Genomic DNA, 19,747 nt, shown 5'->3' on the forward strand with positions numbered 1-19,747 from the left:
CGAGATTACCTGAAGAGAATGTAACGATGGCAGGGGGACCTTCCTGGTGCTGGCAGTTCTGGTTTGAAGGGGGAGGAACAGGCACCGAGGGAACATGAGGGAGAGGAAGCCATGTGGGAGATTCTGAGGATGTGGGAGGTGCAGAAGAAGGCACAGGAGTGGATGGAGGGAAGAAATATTGATGTTCATCAAATAGCACGTGTCGTGAAGTAAAAAAAAATTTTGTTTTAGGTTAAAAACATTTGTATGCATTTTGCGTTAAAGAGTAGCCAAGAAAAATGCAAGTTTGGGATTTGGGCTGCATTTTATTTGAATTATAGGGTCGGGTAAGCAGGTAGCAAATACACCTAAATTTTTTTAGTTTCAAATAATTTGGAGGTTGACCAAAAAGAACTTATAGTGGTGATTTGCCATGGAGAAGGGGTGTGGGTTGCCGATTTATGAGATAAGACGCAGTTTGAAAGGCATACAGCGAATACGAAAAATCAAGATGTGCATCATGAAGAAGAGTAAGACCTGTTTCAACTAGATGACGGTGGCGACGTTCAGAGACACCATTTTGTTGAGGTGTGTGGGGAGCAGTGGTATAGTGGGATATGCCATGAGTTGAGAGATATGATTTTAAAGCAATGAATTCTCCACCATTATCAGAATACAGTGTTTTGATAGTTTTTTGAAAATGATTTTTCACAACCTTTTTAAAAAGTGGGAAAATGGTAGAGACACCTGATTTTGTGACCATTGGATAAAACCATGTATATTTAGTATAATGATCCACAAAAATAAGATAATATCTGGATCCATCAAGACCAGTATAACTAGCAGGACCCCACACATCAGTGTAAATAATATCAAGTGGTGCATGGCTTTTAAGACTTGTGACATGAAATGGTTGTTGATGTGCTTTATTAATGGAGCAGGAATGACATAATGAGGGAAACTTTTGTTTGGATGTAATGGGAAGGAAAAAACTGTTGATAAGATTGTGAACAATTTTATTAGAAGGATGCCCAAGGCGTTTGTGCCATCCATCAAGTGATGTTCGTACATGAACATTTGCAACCTTTTTGGAGGAGATAGGAACCATCGATATGGGGAAGATATAGATGCCATCGTTACATGCTCCTCTTAGCAGTGTCGCCCCGTGATCGTGTCCTTCACAAGAAAATGAAAGGGGTGAAATTCAACAAACACATTATTTTGTTTTGTAAGATGATGAATAGAGATTAAATTTTTACAAAGATTTGGAACACAAAGGGTGTCACGTAAAAGGAAAGTCCGGTTAGGGGAGTGTAAAGCTAAAGAACCAACGTGTGAGACTACCAAATCTGAATCATCACCAAGTAGGACTTCATCAGTTCCATCATATTCAGAATGAATGGAAATATTAGAGAGATCTCCTGTGATATTGTGAGAGGCTGCGGAATCAAGAAGCCAATTTTTGTCTTTGCCTGTGGATGATGTGGCACAATTTGCAGAAAGATTTGAGGAATTTGAGTGGGAGCAGAACTTGGCAGTGTGGCCAAAATGATCACAAAGTTGGCATTTGGGCTGATAACGCCGATTAAAATTAGTGGGCCTGCCAATGTTGTAATTTGAGTTGCGTCTGTCACGGTGAGCCCCATTGGGATTTCGTCCTGGACTGAAAGTGTGAGGTCCACGTTGAGATTGTGGCCTGTTGTGCCGTGAGGAGCCCTGAGTATATCCTCCTTGCACATATTGCTTTGTCTTCGTGTAATTGGCAGATGCAACCATTGTCTGTGTTGCAGTTTCCAGGCGTCTTAAATACGCCTCATGACCTACTAAAAGATCATAAAGTTCTTCAAAGTTGAGAGAGGACTCCCGGGCACGGATAGGTCATGCAATCTCTCAAAAATCCGGACCTAATCCATTTAGCACATACAGAGTTAGGTCATCATCCGAAATTGGATGATCAATAATGGTGATTTCATCAGCCAATTTCTTAACAGCATGGAGATAGTCTGTGATTGATCGATGTCCATGTTGAATTAAAGTGAGCTCCTCCTTCAACTGCATAACACGAGTTCTGGATCTGCTAGCATATAGAGTTTTGAGTTTTTTCCAAGCTCCATGAGATGTTGGAGCTGTGGCAATGAGGGGTGTTATTGAGGAGGAAGTGGAGGCGAGAATAGCACTCAAGATGAATTTATCTTGTCTGATCCAGTGGTTCTTGTGCAACTCATCAACAGTAGAACCAGAGGAAAAAGGACAAGAGAACGTGCCTTCAACATAATTGAGCAGATCATACCCTATGAGAAGTGCTTCAAACTGAGCACGCCATTGGAGAAAAGTAGAGGGGGTTAACTTTTCATTGATTTGTGCAGTGATATTGAGAGCAATGAGTGGCTTGTCTGTTGCGGAAGAGGGTTAGGGTTGAAGAGAGAAAGTTGAGGTCTGATTTGGAAAGGCAGACATTGTAGGTGCTTGGATTGTCGTCTTGTTAGAGATTTGAGGCTCTGATACCATCAAGAGAAAGATTACAGACACTGCTTCAAAAGCTACTTTGAATAGATGAGAATGGTTCCTTATATTTACAATGACAGAGAGTCTATATAAGGAATGTTCAAACATTTATGATGAATCTATGCTACCATTACAGCTGTGGTTAATGAGCATTGTATCTGGTGTAATTACAAATGAATGACAGAATAATTACAAATGAATGGCAGGATAATTAGCATGATTGTAGGCTAATTGTGTGTTGTTTCATGATCTGTAGAATCCTCCTTGATAAAGAGGGCTACTGACAACATGTTTGAGGGAACTCTTAACCTTCATGGATTTGCAAGAATGGCTTTACCTGAACAGGTTTTGAATATTGTGGATCCATCACTTCTATCTTCTGGGAATGTCGAGGCTGGCAGGATGAGCAATATGAGTCTTGAAAATCCAACAAGTAGCAGCAGTGAAATTGGAACTCTTGTGGAATGTGTGACTTCCTTAATCGAGATTGGACTATCATGTTCCACGGAGTTGCCTTAAAATCATTTAGAAATCAGTCATGCCATCACTGAATTATGTTCCATCAGGAAAATTCTTCAGTGAATGTTCTGCACTAAGAGGGTCAGGCCATAAATGGCCACCACAGAATATGAACATAAGAACAAAACCAAGACCTAGAGGAACAAGAATCAATTGTGCTATTGCACTTGAGGGTCTAGCTGTTGTGGTCAATCGTGTGACTTGTTCCGCCCCCGTCTCGGGTTCGACCCTCTATGTGCACGCCTGTCACCCCTGCGGTGCCTTACCTGCTCCTGGGCTTGCAGGATGTCCAGAGGGCCGTGGGGAATAGTCGTGGTGCGCGCAAGCTATCCCGGACACCCCATGTAAATAAATAAAAAAGAGAATCAATTGTGCTATCATCCTTCATTTCATGCTCAAGATCCCCCCCTCCCCCCTTCTTCTTCTTCTTCTTCTTCTTCTTCTTCTGAACAAATAAATATAACCTTTAGCGATTTTTTATATCGTATGTCCTTTTTCAAGATATGAAAAATTCCTCTTAAATGTTAAAACATAGAGAATATTATGAACTAAGTAATTATTTATGGTTTTTTTATATTTATGGACGATTTGATTTTTTATATTTTAGCTATACACCAGAAAGACTATATTATTATTACATACCAAAAAAAATGAACTTATAAAAAGGGCTTTGTTTGTCTTTTTATATTAGAATTTTATTTTAATAATTAACAAGTTGACAGAGATTTTTTTTTAATAAAATAAATATTATTAAAAAAAATTATTGTCATGTACAGCATCACCTCCACAAAAAAAAAACCAACAATAAAAGCATTGCGCTATCTTATTTCAATTGGTGTCGTGCAAGAAAAATACTCACTAATTAGCTAATTAATTTTGCATTTATAATAAAATGTTTAATACAATGTGATGGTTTATGTAATATAAAGATATTGTAATTTTAAAATTTGTAATGGAATAGACGAGTACAATTATTATGACTTATTATATTTAAAAGGGTATATAATGAACCATTCCATGTTTATAATTAATCATATGAGGACTTGAACAACACTTTTTCATCAAAAATACTAAACTTCATTTTTCATACTATTAAAAGGACCAAAAGATTGAGGATGAGACAACCAAATCCCCACTCATGAATGAAGATCAAATATTTAATATAAATTAAAATAATAAACATTGTGGATTGACTAATGCCATTAAGCTCTATATGTTTTTTAAAATCTACCATATAAATGTTTAAGTTTCTAATTGAGAATTATTAAAAATTAATGAAACATTCATTTCAATAAGATATACTTGTAAAAATCCCAATAATGAAAGGTTAAAATATATATATATATATATATATATATATATATATATATATATATATATAAAATATAAAGTAGCCACCTTATTCTTATTTTTAAAGAAACTAAAAATTCTAAAATATTCACTAGTTTTATAGATTCGATTAACGAATTGGTTATGTCTAAAAAAAATTCACCCTTATCAAATCTTTTTAAATAAAAAAATTATCTTAACTATATGTTTTTTTCTAAATTTATTTTTGTGTATATTGTTCAAATTATATTTTGAGTTTATTCACAAATTATTTATTGTTAATCAATGTTTGTCAAGTTTGTGTTATACCTTGAATCAGGAGTCTCACTATTTAATTATTATTTTTTTATTTAATTATTTTTTTATTTAAGATCATTATATTATGCCTGCGTCAGTCTCTACAGCTAAGAGTCTCATTGCCTGGCCATTGAAAACCAAAATTAATCCAAGCAAGATATTAACTTGTCAAAAACTCGTCAACTTATTTTTTAACACATTTTAATGAGGTTAAAAGTATTGTCCTAAGCTTATATCGGTCTCTAATATTAGAAGATATGTCGACTGGCTATTGAAACCCAAACTTTGATTAAAAAATAATAATAATGTTAAACTTGATGAAAACTCATTAATATATTTTTATTTTTTATTTGAAAGATAAATATTTACATGCACATGCATAAGTAAAAAGGATGACACAAAGTTTTACAAAATAAAATCAACAGTATTGCGAAACCAGTAAAAATAAAATAAAATAAAATAAAAAATATGCATGAAAAAAAGTATGCAATTTTCAAAAATGAATTTCTAATTGAATAACACATTTTTATAAAATGAATTTAATGCTATTACAAAGCAAGTAAAAATAAAATAAAATAAAGATGCATGAGTAAAAAGTTTTTTTAAAATAAATTTGTACACACACATGCATAACAATTAATATAATTTTATAAAATGAATCTAAAGATATTGCAAAGCCAGTAAAACCAAAATAAAATCAAAATAAATGCATGATTGAAAAGTTGTTGAATTTCAAAAATTAATTTTTTTCACACACTTGAAATGTGATAATTAATACAATTTTATGAAATGAATCTAACACTAATTAAAAGCCATTAAAAATAAAATAAAATAAATGCATAAGTGAAAAGTTGCCGATATTTGAGAAATAATTTTTACACACACGTGTACTTAAAAAAGCACCAACACAATTTCAAAAAATAAATCTAATACTATTGCAAATTAATCCAGTAAAGAAGGAGAAGCATGCATAGTAACTATCATGCAAAAACCCAGAGTAAAAAGAAAAAAAGAGAGAAAAGAGCTAGGGTCTTACCTTGGGGCTGGTTTAAGACAAGGGAGAAGCTACTCTGGTAGCTACTGGTGGTAGAGATGATGGCTGAGCCGTGGGTTGGTTCGGTTTTGATTAGTTTTCCTTCTCTGTGTTTTCTCTCTTTCTCTTCAAATTTTTTTTTCTCTCTTTGCTTTTTTTCTCCATTACGCTATACTTCTTAACTCAAATAACTCTTTATTATTAGCTCAAGACTCTCTTATTTCTTTTTTCTTTCTTTCTGTATTTTTTCTCTCTAGCTGGGATCTTTTTATTTATTGCTTTGCCTCTTTATTTATTGGCAATGATGATGAGGCTTTGATACCCTTCTTTGGTACTGTCATGATTATGACCATTGATCCCTTTGAGTTTGATCTCAACCCTGCACTATAATTGATGTTTTGGACAAAGCATGCTTGAATAGCCCTTTTCTCAATAGTTTTTGCAGCATTTCAAAGGATCAGAGCTTTGTTTTTTAGGCTGAACATGTAATATACATGCATGTAAGCGGAGTGGTGTAGTTCTTGGCATTGTGGGAGGCGTGGGAGAGAGAAACATGCAGTCAAAGGTCAAGTCGAAACTATGAACAAAAGAGAGAGAGAGAGAGAGAGAACAAACCTTCACAAGCGTCCATGGGAAAAAGAAGATAACCAAAAAATAAATAAATTATGAACACAGTGAGAACATTTGGAATTATACATTTTCCTTTGTACAGCGTTCATCTTCTTTTTCGATTCCGTTCATTGCTCTGGCGCTGATGATTCTTTGCCTTAAATGATTGTTCAATCAATTTACTGCATCTCTTGTTCCTCCAAAACAACATGTGACCAATGGCAACTCCCACAGGCACCGCACATCCGTATCCAAGCAAAGCAGATTTCCAACTGAACAGACTACCTGACTCCGAAAGGATGCTTTCTTCTTGTGCTCCTGGTGGCTGTTGATCTTCAACGTCATCACATTTATTGGACAATGGAAACCCACACAACCCGAAGTTTTCCTGATAGGAATCACTAGTGAAGGTAGAAAATTGATTCCCTACAGGTATCTTCCCCTCTAATCTATTATAAGAAAGGTTAAGAACCGATAGGAATGTCAAGCTTATTAGTTGCATCGGGATCGCGCCTGTGAGCTTGTTTTTTGAGAGGTCTAAGGACTCAAGCAATGTCAACTTCGAAAGAGATGTTGGGATCTCACCTATCAGGTTATTTCTAGACATGTTGAGTACATCTAGTAATTTGAGGTCGCCAATCTCTTCAGGAATCTCTCCTTCGAAAAGATTGTTTGAGAGGTCTAGGATAGTGAAAATTGTTAAGATGTTGATATTATCCATTCTATGGCCCTTGCTTGTAATTGACATCCAATCCCTATAATAGTAAGATCCCATGTACAATAGTGACCCATTGAACTTTACCCTCATTGACTTCCATATTGCAAAGTAATCCAGAGGCAGATTTCCAGTGATATGATTCGAGGAGATATCAAAGATTTGAAGCATTGGGAAGTCATTTGATGTCAATGGCTGGCCAATGGGACCGTGCAATCTATTTGATTGTAGGATGAGAACTTGCAAGTTGGGAAGCATCCCTAACCAGAAAGGAAATGTGTCATTAATCTGGTTATCTCCAAGGTCTATAACTTCAAGGCATCTGCAATGCCTCAGAGACCTGGGAATTTTCCCAGTCAACTGATTCCCGTATAAGTTGAGTGTCTTTAGGCTGCAGTCTTCGGTGAAATTCCAGAGCATGAACCCAAAGAATTTATTCTCCCGTAGATTTAGTACGGTGAGAGTAGCAGCAAGAGCCTCGAGACACTTTGGAATTTGACCTGTCATAGAATTGTAGCATAGATCCAAGATTGTTAGATTTCTTGTCCTGCATAATGATTCTGGAATCTCTCCAGTGAGCTTGTTCTTAGCAAGCGAGAGGAAGCTGACAGAGGGTGGTAGAATTTGTTGAATACTAAACTCAATCTAGAAGGTCAAGGAAGGCAACCACCGGCCAGCCAGCCACCAGCTATGACCGACCAGCCGCCAGCCGCAGCCGCCAGCCGCCTTCACACCACCGTCCACAGCCGCCTTCACACTTGGAAAGGTTGAATTATCTTGTTTTGAATTCGTGTATAAATAGCAAGCTGAGCTTATGCTATTAGGTGTGGGAGAGTAGATAGAATAGAGAGAAACACTAGAGAGAAAGAGAGGGTGTGTATTGTTAAGCTTGTTGTATTTATTTTTGCTCCTGTAAGCTTGTGTTCATGAAATAAAACTGTGTTTTATCCCCTCTGAGTGTTTCAAAGCCACCACCAGTGGTTCCTCCCACCAACAATTGGTATCAGAGCCCCGTTCGTCAGAAAACAGAAGTATTTTCTGGGATAGCCGAATTTTCAAAGTTGTCAAAAACAAGTTTTGATCATTCCACCGTGTAGAGCTCATCCATACGAACTCACTGCCGCAAAAATCAGCTCAATCGGACACCGGGGTGATCCACACGCGCCTCCTGAAGTTCCGGTAACTGTAGCCCAGTCTCACCCACGCGCGCCAGAGGAAGAAGACGAGTGACGTCCACGCGCGCCATATTTGAGCCGTTAAGCCGCGCCGAGCCAAGCCGAGCCAAGCCTCCAGCCGAGCCGAAGAATATTCCCGAGAATATTCCCTTTTCAAGCCGAGCCGCTAAGCCGAGCCGCTATTAGCCGAAGCCGAGCCGATAGAATATTCCACAGAATATTCTCGGTTCAACCCAGCGAACCGCCCGACGCCCAGAATTGGTTTTTGGACCGGTTCACCCATTTTCTGACCCGATTTCTACAAAGTAAGACCGGTTCCCGCAGTGTCCGTTTTGCCAAATTCAACTCCCAGAAGGAGATATAGTCATTAAAAGAGCAAAATGACTACAGAAAGTACACAAACACTCATCCCGAAGCTGACCAAAGACAACTATGATAGTTGGTGCATCAGATTAAAGGCATTCCTTGGTTCACAAGAGTGTTTGGAGATTGTACACTATGGTTATGATGAACCAGAGTCCAAAGAAGAAGAAGAAGCTTTACAAGAGGCACAGAAGCAAGCCCTGAAAGTCAACAGAAAGAAGGACAACAAAGCAAAGACCATCATCTACCAAGGTCTTGATGAAGATACATTCGAGATCATAGCTTCCGCTGAAACATCAAAAGACATATGGGAGGCTCTCCAACAAAAATACAAAGGTGCTGACAGAATCAAGAAGATTCGTCTTCAATCTTTGCGAGGTGAATTTGAGTTATTACAAATGAAGTCTTCGGAATCTATTTCTGATTATCACACAAGGATTATGGTGATAGTCAATCAGATGAGGAGAAATGGAGAAGCCATCGTCGATTCTCGAATTACTGAGAAAATTTTGAGATCCCTAGATCCAAAATTTGATTTTGTTGTTGTCGCTATTGAAGAGTCCAAGGAAGTGGACAAGTTGACAGTTGATGAGCTTATGAGTTCTTTGCAAGCTCATGAGCAGAAGATTGTAAAGAGAAATGGAGATAAGGCCATCGAGCATGCCTTACAAGCAAAGCTGTCTCTCAAGGACAGATATGAGCAAGGGGAGACTTCAACAAGTGGATATACCACTCAAGCAGGAAGTCAACAATCCAGAGGAGGATTCCAGAGATTCCAAGGAAGAGGTTCTTGGAATACAAGCTTCAGAGGAAGAGGTGCCAGAAATACCACCAGAGGAGGCCAAAGACAACAAGCATTCACTCCTAGAGGAAGAGGAGGCGGTTACAATAACCGTGACAAGAGGAATATCCAATGTTATAGTTGCAATCAATTTGGGCACTATAGCACTGAATGCAAAAGGAAAGCTCCGTTGGAGATACGTGAGCAAGCCAACTATGCAGAGAAGGATGACAGAGAAGAAGCTGCATTTCTTGTCCAACAAGAACTTGGCGAGAAACAGGAAAATATATGGTATCTAGATACTGGAGCCAGCAATCACATGTGCGGCTACCGAGAGTTATTTAGTGATCTAGATGAGACCAAGCAAGGTCTGGTTACTTTTGGAGATACCACAAAGGTTCCATTCAAAGGTAAAGGCAGCATCCCAATCAAGATGAAGAACGGCGATTCCAGCCACATCGCCAATGTCTATTATGTCCCAGCCATAAAGCAGAACCTGATCAGCTTAGGTCAACTTTTGGAGAGAGGATATACTTTTTACTCGAAGAATTGTCATCTGACAATTAGAGACAACAATGGGAGATTAATGGCCTATGTGAAAATGTCCAAGAATAGGATGTTTCCTTTGAACATCCAGTATGATGCAGCAAGGTGTTTGAGAGCCATCACCAACAGTGAAGAATGGCTCTGGCACCTGAGGCTTGGACATCTGAATTTTACAAGTCTGAAGATGCTAGCAAGCAAGAAGATGGTCAAAGGTTTGCCCCACATTGATCATCCAGATGAAGTCTGTGAGAGTTGTGTCCTCAGCAAACATCACAGATCCAGTTTTGCCAAAGAAGTCAACTGGAGAGCAAAGAGGCCACTGGAGTTAGTGCACACAGATGTGTGTGGCCCAATTACGCCTATGTCGACTGGACATAATAGGTACTTCCTCACTTTTATTGATGATTTTAGTAGAAAGACGTGGATATACTTTCTGAAGAGGAAGTCAGAAGTATTCAATTGTTTTAAAGATTTTAAAGCAATTGTGGAGAAGCAAAGTGGCTACATGATCAGAACCGTGAGATCTGATCAAGGTGGAGAATATACAGCAAATGACTTTGAAGTCTTTTGTACACAACAAGGCATCAGACATCAGACAACACCAGCTTATACACCACAGCTGAATGGTGTAGCTGAAAGGAAGAATCGCATGATTCTTGACATGGCAAGAAGTCTGCTCAAAGCAAAGAAGTTGCCCAAGCAATACTGGGTTGAAGCTGTATCATGTGCAGTGTATCTACTGAATCGCTGCCCAACCAGAAGTTTGCAAGGAGTCATTCCAGAAGAAGCATGGAGTGGTCACAAACCAAGTGTTACTCATCTACGAGTATTTGGTTGTGTGGCATATGCAAAGATCCCAGATGCAAGAAGGAGAAAGCTTGATGATAAAAGCGAGAAATGCATCTTTGTCGGATATGGTGAAAGAAGGATGGGATACAAGCTATATAATCCCATCACGAAGAAGGTGATTATGAGTAGAGATGTTATCTTTGAAGAAGATAAATCTTGGGAATGGAATGATGATAAAGAAGCAGGCAAATGGATCAACATTGATTTGATCCTTGAAGGTGAAGAAGTACCAACAGTACTTGTCGAAGAACCGATTGTGCCAGCAGCTGAACCACAAAGTCCAGTGATTATGCCAGCAGCTGAACCACAAAGTCCGGTACACAGATTCCCTGTATTCAACAGGAGGAACACACCAGGAGCATCATCATCAACACCAGCAGCAACATCCTCATCGTCAGAAGGACCAAGAAGGATGAGAAATCTTGACGAGTTGTACGATGCCACGCAAGTCATCGAAGATACAACTTTATTTTGTTTCTTTGCAGATAATGACCCACTTAGCTTCAACAAAGCTATCACAGAAGAGAAGATAAAAGCAATGGATGAAGAAATGCATGTCATTGAAAAGAATGATACCTGGAAGCTGACTTATCCACCAGAAAGCAAGAAAGCAATAGGTGTCAAAGGGGTCTATAAGATAAAGAAGAATGCAAAAGAAAAGGTGCAAAAAGACAAAGCCATTGAAGAGGGAAACATTTATCAGAATGAAGTTCATGCTTGGCATGACATCCCTCGATTGAGTTTAAAGGGGAGATTTGTTGAATACTAAACTCAATCTAGAAGGTCAAGGAAGGCAACCACCGGCCAGCCAGCCACCAGCTATGACCGACCAGCCGCCAGCCGCAGCCGCCAGCCGCCTTCACACCACCGTCCACAGCCGCCTTCACACTTGGAAAGGTTGAATTATCTTGTTTTGAATTCGTGTATAAATAGCAAGCTGAGCTTATGCTATTAGGTGTGGGAGAGTAGAGAGAATAGAGAGAAACACTAGAGAGAAAGAGAGGGTGTGTATTGTTAAGCTTGTTGTATTTATTTTTGCTCCTGTAAGCTTGTGTTCATGAAATAAAACTTTGTGTTTTATCCCCTCTGAATGTTTCAAAGCCACCACCAGTGGTTCCTCCCACCAACAAAATTGGGATTGATCCTTCTAACAAATTGGAGCTAAGATCAAGAAAGGTCAAGGAGCTTAAAAAGGGATCAGAAGATGGTGCTTCAAATCCATTCAAGAAATTGTTAGACAAATTCAAGTAAACTAGCCTTTCAAACTGCCAAATCCATTTAGGCACTTGGCCATGGATTTGGTTGTTAGAAAGGTCGAGCTCAACCAACCTACCTACTTTTCGAAGGAAACTTGGGATTTCTCCAATATTGCAGTTGACAAGATTCAGCCTTTCAAGGTAGGGGAGGTTAAGAAGCTCGGTTGAGTTAACAAGACCAGAAAGGTTGTGACCACTGAGTTTAATGCCAATCACATGATCAGTTGTGACTCCATGACAAGTAACACCTTCCCAGGAGCAACAATCAGTGTAAGGCTTCCATGAAGTAAGCAAAGAACCCGAGGCGGGCTGGAGAGGAAGAGTGGATTCTGGTTTGGCCGCAGATAAATCCCTTTTTAGTCGGAGCAAGGCTGTTTTTTCACTGCCAACGCAACGATGGCCTGAGAAAGGGTGAGAAGAAGTTTGTGACAAAGATGTGAAAGTAGAATTTGCTGAAGATAAGAAGGGTAGGAATAAAAAGCAACAAGCTATAATTCTACAATAATCCCTCATTTCAAGAGATAAATTTATTATCTCGGATGTTATTGTGTTGGGTCGGTGGATTTATAGAGAAAATTCCTGCACTAGCTTGATGTAGAACACTAGGAATTATTAGTTTCTTGTAGTAGATTGGATAACAAGATTCCAAGAAACTTCTTGGTCATCTCACTGGGAGTATATCTATGAAGTAAACTGTGTTCCTTCAAATTTATATTTTCACATCATAAAATATGTTAATCTTAAAATTAATTTTTTAAAAAATAAAAAAATATATTATTTTAATATATTTTTAAATAAAAAAAAACTCTTTAAATTCCAACTCTATCACAGTCTAAACCGATACTAAATGAGAGAAGATGTGATGTTCTGGCAGCAACTCCCTTTTTTTTTTTTTTTTTAGTGAAGATTTAAGGAAAGGTTGCGCAATTTGAGGTGCTTTTCCTCACTTCGTGGAGTGGATTGAACGTGCAAGAACTCTCTTGAAATCGAATCTCAAGGCATGCAATGCTTGAAAAATGTTTATTTAATTTACGTACAGGTAGGTTAATTTAGAGGAACAATTAAGTTATATTGTCAAAGCTCAGAAGAAACTTAGAATAGAAGATAATTATATTGTTTGATATTTTAATTGTACAGCAAGATATCTAAAAACAATATAATAAAATAATTTATATAAAATGCTTCATCATTTTCTTTAATAGATTATTAAAATAGTTTTCTAATTGTTTTCAATTGTTAATTTTTTTTAATTTTTTTCTCTTTACTGATTAGAAAATAATCATGAATATTCACCTTTATTATTTTCTTATTAGCAATCTTCTTGTGAGAGAATGATAATTAATTGGTGCATGTTAAGAGTTTGCTTCCAAATTAAAAAGGTGGGAAAGAATTATAAAGATGGACCCGAAATTGTTAAGCAAGTCTTACATTAGCAAATCTCAAATTATCTCTCAACTATGAAATGATTTTCAAGATAATCCTCAAACTAAAATTTTTCAAAATTGGATGTAAAATGTAAAAAAAAATAAAAAAAACATTAAACCATTTGAGATATGACAGGGTGTTTCACTATTTATATAAATAATGAACAACTTGATATATTTTTTTAGTCTTTCTTATTTGTTTTTGTATTTCAAAAGCTTTTTAAAAAAAATTAATTTTTTTAATTTTTTCTTTCTTATAAATTAATATATTTTTGGTGTTTTCATATCATTTTGATGCGCTGATATCAAAAATAATTTTTAAAAAATAAAAAATTTATTATTTTGATATATTTTTGAGTAAAAAATACTTTGAAAAGGAACCGTAACCATATTCAACAGGCTTACACCTTTGGTATTTTTTTCTTGATTTAGGCCTTTAAGCACTTTAATCTTTTTAAAATAAAAATAAAAATAAAAATTAGTCCTTCTTAATGTCATTTGGTCCTCCTACTTTTAGTTTTTTTTTTTATTATTATTATAGGCCTTTCATCTAGGCCTTACAAAAGTGAGTCCGAAATTTAGGATGATGCAACTTAACTTTTTTATTTAATTTTATCCCTTTTTAATGTAATTTGATCCTTCGTTTTTATTTTTATTTTTTTAGGCTTTTTGTTTATAGGCCTTGCAAAAATGAGTAAGAAACTCCTTTAATTTAGTCCATAAATTACCTGTTCTGGAGCCAAGAGAAATGCATTGTTCCACTCGAATTGAATATGAAATTATTGAAGATATTTGAATAATACATGTTTTATCATAATCAAATAAATATTTTAATAAATGATTCTTGTGTGTTTATATTTTAAAAATAAAAAAATATAAATGATTACCTGAAAAACTCAAAGAATTGACCCGTGATAATGGTACTTTCATTTGATTTAATATGTTATAAATTTTTTTTTTTCCTTGTCTAAAATCTTGGTGCTTCTCGAATCTATCACTATAAATAATATTGTTCTTACTCACTGACAAACATTGTCTGTTATGGAGTCAATTACTTGCCTTAATTCGTGGTTTGAGTATGAATGATTTAAAGGATATTTGAGAGTGTGGTAAGCATATTTTGTTTGAAAATATATTTAAAATATTTTTTTTATTTTTTTTAACATCAACATATCAAAAAAATATCAAAAAAACTTAATTTAAAATAAAATAAATTATAAAATTTTAATTTTTTTAAAATATTTTTGAAACACAACAATAAATAAAACACTTAATCAATTAGCACCTACCTTTTATATTTGTTTTAAAGGGAAGTTTATATCTTTAGTGGTGACTTAGGCATGGACATACTTGTTGAAAAAACAAGTTTAATAAATTTAACTAGTTATAAAGAAAAAATCTCAATTTAAAAGTTTAAAATGTAGAGTGAGCTTCAAGAAATAATTTTATATATTACTCTTTAATATTTTTTTAATTAAAAGTTTTTTGAGTTTAAAACATGCATCAACTCATCACAATTATCATGTACTTAATTTTATTAATATTTTTTTAAATGGTGGAATGTGGTGGTAAGTTTTGAAATAGATATTAATCACTTTGTCATTAAAATCTTGATATAATATAGAATAATTATTTAGAAAAAAAAATAAAGTTTTTGGATGAAATTTTATAAAAGGTTTTCAAGATAGAATAATTTGAAAATACATTAAAATAATATATATATATATATATTATTTTTAAAATTTATTTTAATATTAACACATCAAAATGATTTAAAAAATTAAAATATAATATAAAAAAATAATTTTTTTAACTAAAGCAATCGTGCTCACTCACTAACTTGACTTTAGTGTAGTGGTGTTAGGCGAGATAAGTAAGCAGCAATGCCATTGGATGTGTGTGTCTATCAACACCATTATTTAACACTACTAACTTAGCATTTACTTTGATTCCTTGTTTTTTACATCAAAATTGGCCTAACACGTTTGTGATTTGTCACCTTTAATTACTTGACTTTACTCGAAGAAACTTGGGCTGGATTCCCTCGATGCTGCTTTCATTTGCTCTACCAGAGCTCTAATTATTCTCTGGTCATTTGTCTGCAATCAGAGAGCAGACCCAGAACGGGTCAAAGAATTAGCATTGTATCAAAAGTAAATCTTAAAAGGATATTCTAAATTGTTTATTTAGATTAACGGAGATGTTCGAGTTAATTTGCGCGTATCTCGACTAATCTTATGGATCCTGAAGTTAACGATCATGTATGTCTCCAGTAGTTTTGAGAGACTCGAACTCGTGATCATTCAGGAACAAATTTACGACTTGACCAGTTGAGCTACATCTCAGGATTTTATTGTAAATTGTTTTTATTATATGAGTTAGATGATTTTATCCTAATTTTCATTTCTCCAGCGGGCAACAATTCTGATATTTCAGAGTCTTTTGGGACATTAAAGGCTCTGGAAGAAATGGAAACCAACTAGATTTAGATAATTTACTTGCCAAATTGGTTTTAACTAAAGAAAATCGATCAAAGTGCTGTTTCAAAAATAATTAATGTGTTGGTTGCTTAAAGGGAACCTGATGTCAAGAAAAGCTGATGCTGTCCTCGTTAGTATTGATATTTTATGTACAGCTTTGCAGCGACAAGATCAATACCTCTGTCAATACCATGAGCTTAGTTCAAGTATAAAGAAATTGATTCAAAAGCTACAAGATGATGATTTGAACCTTTACTTCAAAATGTCGTGCAAAATGATATCAATGTTACTTATTTAAAAGCATAATATAATATTCTCGTGAAGTAAAGTTCTCATAACTCAAAAATAATATATTTATAACTGCAATTAATTTTCAATTACAAGAGTTAATGCAATCAACAATTAAACTTTTTATTTTACGGTCAACATTGTATTCTCAAGATTTTTATATCTAATTCAATGTTGATGATGTATGTAATTTGCCAAAATAAAATTTATCCCAAAGATTTTATTGAGCACGTAGAAATTTTATTTGAGATTTCAATTGCAACATTACCATTTTAATTAATATACCAAAACATCTAAAATTTCAAATATTGACTACTCTTCGCAAAAGGTTTTTTTGTGTGTAAATGAGAACTCTCCGATACTTAAATAAATATTTTTTTAGAGAGAGAATACAATAGTATTCTAAAGAGATGTTCTGAAAATATACATGCAGTAGAGAATGAAATTGTGAATTTTTGTTCTAAAGGTTTTATAATGTATTTATAACCAATGAGTTTTGTTCTTTTATGAAGAAAAAAAAGCTGGAGTGTAATTTTATATTTGTAATATTTTGAGTTGCATTGTGATCATTCATTTTATCCAGCTAAAAGATGGAGAAATAACCAGTCATGAAAGGTTTTAATACATCTAATGGTCTTAGTAGAATATAGAGTAATTTAATTTGCATATTTGTTGAGAAATAAATCTTATATGATTTTATATAAAAATTTATAGAATTGATAGTGTTAGACTTAATCATCTTTTAAATCTGACCAATACCAAATCTAATATGTTTAGGTGAAGCACACCGTCAAGCTTATCTGTTGCTAGATTTGGCCAGCGCTAGAGCCAATGTGTCTGGGCTAGGAACATTGTCAAACTCATCTGTAGTTGAGTCTGACAAGAATTAGATCCAATGCTTGGAGCTTGATGTACTACTAAGCCCAATCATGGCTTAGTCTAGTTAGCACCACACCCAACACCTAAGGCTTGGTGTGCTGGAAAGTATCTATGGCTAAGTCTAGCGAGTGTCGAGATCAAAATTTAACCGATGACCGGAAATACTTGAGATAAATATAATGATACTAAAAATAAAAATAAAAGGAAAGTTGTGATAAAAAATAATATAAATTTGAGGAAATAAAAACTCTCGATTCCTCCAATATGATTTAATACGTCATCGTTTCCACATTCAACAACACGTCACCGTTCCAATTTATGCGAACCACAGCACTTTGCTCTTCTAATCTCCTTTCCCTCCTTATTTCTCCCTCCAAAAAACACACTGCCCGGCCACTAACGAATCGGATCCTATACATGGCATCAACCTCCGCTCCTCGCGGCGGCGACGACGTTCCTTCCACCTCCGGAATAATGACAACCTCCGCTTCGATGCTCTGCTCGGAGAACCAATCTCTCATCGTTGTAAGTCTCTCAAAATCCTCACTTCGATTCCAATTTCTTAAACCCACTTTTGAAACCCTAATTTGAATTGGCTTTTGTACAGGAAATGAGGAAGGTTTTCAATATGATGAAGGAGATCGCAGTTGATCTTGAGAGAGAGAACGAGTCTGCAAAAGTACTATTTTTTATAAAAAGAAAAAAAAATCTTTGCTTTTTGTAAAAGCAAAGATATTTTTTTTCAAAGTTTTTCAAAAAAAATTCGGGATTTTGGGTATCTGGTTTTAATTAGTAAAATTGTAATTAAGGGTTTATTTGGAACTTCTTGATGTAAAATGGGCTCTGCTTTGATTGTAATTAATTAATTCATTAGAGGGAGTTATTTGCTTGATTTCTAACTAATTAGTGCTGTTGTTTTAGTAGTTCGTTTTGGCTTCATGTAGATATCTTTCTTGAAATTCAGTTTGGGATTTTGGATATCTAGCTTTCGCTTTGAATGACAAAAGATAAAAATAAAAGGGTTTGGAGAGGGCTTGAACTTCTTTGTGAATGAAGCTGATCTTCTGTTTTCTTTGTAACTTCTTGAGTTTATTGATGACTATATGGAATTTTAGGTGAATGAACTTGAAAACACTGTTGCTGAGTTGTTAGCGACTTATGAAGATTTTACGTATCAGACTTCTGCAATTGAATCTGTTGGTAACACATACCAGCCTGGGGCAGAGGTGGGTGTTTTTTTTTCGGTTGATTTTTAGTATTCTGGTTTTTGCATGTTGTCAGACTTACATTGGTTTGGTGTTTGAAATGCAGCTAACCGATTTCAAAAAGTTGCTTAACGATGAGTTTATGAAGTTTAAGGGTAATAAATCCTCAGCCCAACAGAATCATCCACTACTGCGTCAATTTCGAGAAGCTGTCTGGGTACATTTCCTGACATTAATTGATTTTGACTTCTTTCTTGCATTATTGCACTTCACGAAGGCATCGCATGACTATTTTCTAGCAGTAACATAATCTTCAGTTTCCTGTTAGTTTTTGAGATCAGTGGTCGAATCATTAAGTGGGGGACTTCATCCGCACTCTGCTGCATTAATATAATGCTGTTAATTACTTGATTGTGGTTTGTTGATGTCACTGAGGCCTTGCTTAGTGAGCTCAGTGTAGAATTCTTGGTTGCTTGATTCTAGATGTGTTGTATTGTGCTTAACCACTGGTTTTGGTTTTCCATTTTTGTCTTCTCCCACAGAATGTTCATCATTCAGGACAACCAATGCCGGGTGAAGAGCACGAGGACATTGTAATGACATATACCCAGTCCACCATTTTGAATATCACTTGCCCATTGAGTGGAAAGCCAATTACTGAACTAGCAGAACCAGTTCGCGGGTACTGTATGTTTACTTCAAATTTATCTTCCTATAGCAGCCCAGTTAGAATAATTAAAATTGCTGAGTTGTTTAAGATGGAAGCTTTTGTGGATCTGACCTTATTTCTTACGTTTCAAAACTTGTCATGTTTACTATTTCCCTGGTCTAGTGTGGATTGCAAGCATGTGTATGAAAAGAAAGCAATCATGGGCTACATATCCCTAAATGCACAAGCCAAATGCCCCGTAACAGGTATCCCATATTCATCTGTTTTATTTTGTGAATTTGATGTACGAGTCTAACTTTTGACCATGGATCTACCTCTCAGGCTGTCCCAGGTATTTGCGGCAAGATAAAGTGGTCTCTGATCCGCTATTACTTGTTGAAATTGACGAAATGCGCTCAATGAGCAAAGAAAATATGACTGCTACTCTGGTAGAAGATTTCACAATGACAGACGATGAAGAGGAGGATTGATGAGAGCACCTGCTGCTAGAATGTAGTCGTATTCCTATCAGGATTTTGAACTAGCTACTACAGCCTTCGCTTCAGGAGTTAACTGTGTATTTATTGTTTTTAATTCAAAGCTTGTACTAATTCATCTTCCTCAAACATGTTTCTCTCTTGCTTGCAATTAGTTTACTTGCTATAATTTGCTGGTTAGAATCATGCATTTCTCTTGTTCCATGTAATTCCTGTGATGCTGCAGGAATATGTATTGTGACTTGAATTTCTAACCAGTCTTGAATTCAAATCTAAGCCTGAAACTTTTCTTCATCAACCTCATCTTCAACTCCCACCTGTGATCCCAGCAATGCAAAAGAATCCAAATCAAGCACAATCATTGGAAAA

The 19,747-nt window shown here is 35.6% G+C and overlaps 2 protein-coding genes across 2 annotated transcripts; one reads left to right on the top strand and one right to left on the bottom strand.

Annotated features, from left to right (window-relative positions):
• Positions 1-6,330: 6,330 nt before the first annotated feature.
• On the bottom strand, positions 6,331-7,605 carry LOC133702619 (receptor-like protein 9DC3). Its single transcript, XM_062126924.1, has one exon. The coding sequence runs from the start codon at positions 7,491-7,493 to the stop codon at positions 6,378-6,380; it is 1,116 nt and encodes a 371-aa protein (XP_061982908.1). The 5' UTR covers positions 7,494-7,605; the 3' UTR covers positions 6,331-6,377.
• A 9,721-nt stretch (positions 7,606-17,326) lies between these two features.
• Positions 17,327-19,676, top strand: LOC133703223 (E3 SUMO-protein ligase MMS21). Its single transcript, XM_062127680.1, has 7 exons — positions 17,327-17,552; positions 17,635-17,706; positions 18,143-18,253; positions 18,339-18,449; positions 18,775-18,914; positions 19,065-19,147; positions 19,224-19,676. Exons 1-7 carry the CDS (start codon positions 17,346-17,348, stop codon positions 19,370-19,372), a joined length of 873 nt encoding a protein of 290 aa, XP_061983664.1. The 5' UTR covers positions 17,327-17,345; the 3' UTR covers positions 19,373-19,676.
• Positions 19,677-19,747: the final 71 nt, after the last annotated feature.

This window comes from Populus nigra, chromosome 9 (assembly GCF_951802175.1).
Source record: "Populus nigra chromosome 9, ddPopNigr1.1, whole genome shotgun sequence".
In the NCBI taxonomy this organism is placed as follows: Eukaryota; Viridiplantae; Streptophyta; class Magnoliopsida; order Malpighiales; family Salicaceae; genus Populus; species Populus nigra.

Coding starts and splice junctions, on each gene's coding strand:
- LOC133702619 (XM_062126924.1), bottom strand. CDS start 7,493: ATGACAGGTCAAATTCCAAAGTGTCTCGAGGCTCTTGCTGCTACTCTC.
- LOC133703223 (XM_062127680.1), top strand. CDS start 17,346: ATGCGAACCACAGCACTTTGCTCTTCTAATCTCCTTTCCCTCCTTATT. Junction 17,553..17,634: donor AGAACCAATCTCTCATCGTT/GTAAGTCTCTCA, acceptor GCTTTTGTACAG/GAAATGAGGAAGGTTTTCAA. Junction 18,254..18,338: donor CATACCAGCCTGGGGCAGAG/GTGGGTGTTTTT, acceptor TTTGAAATGCAG/CTAACCGATTTCAAAAAGTT.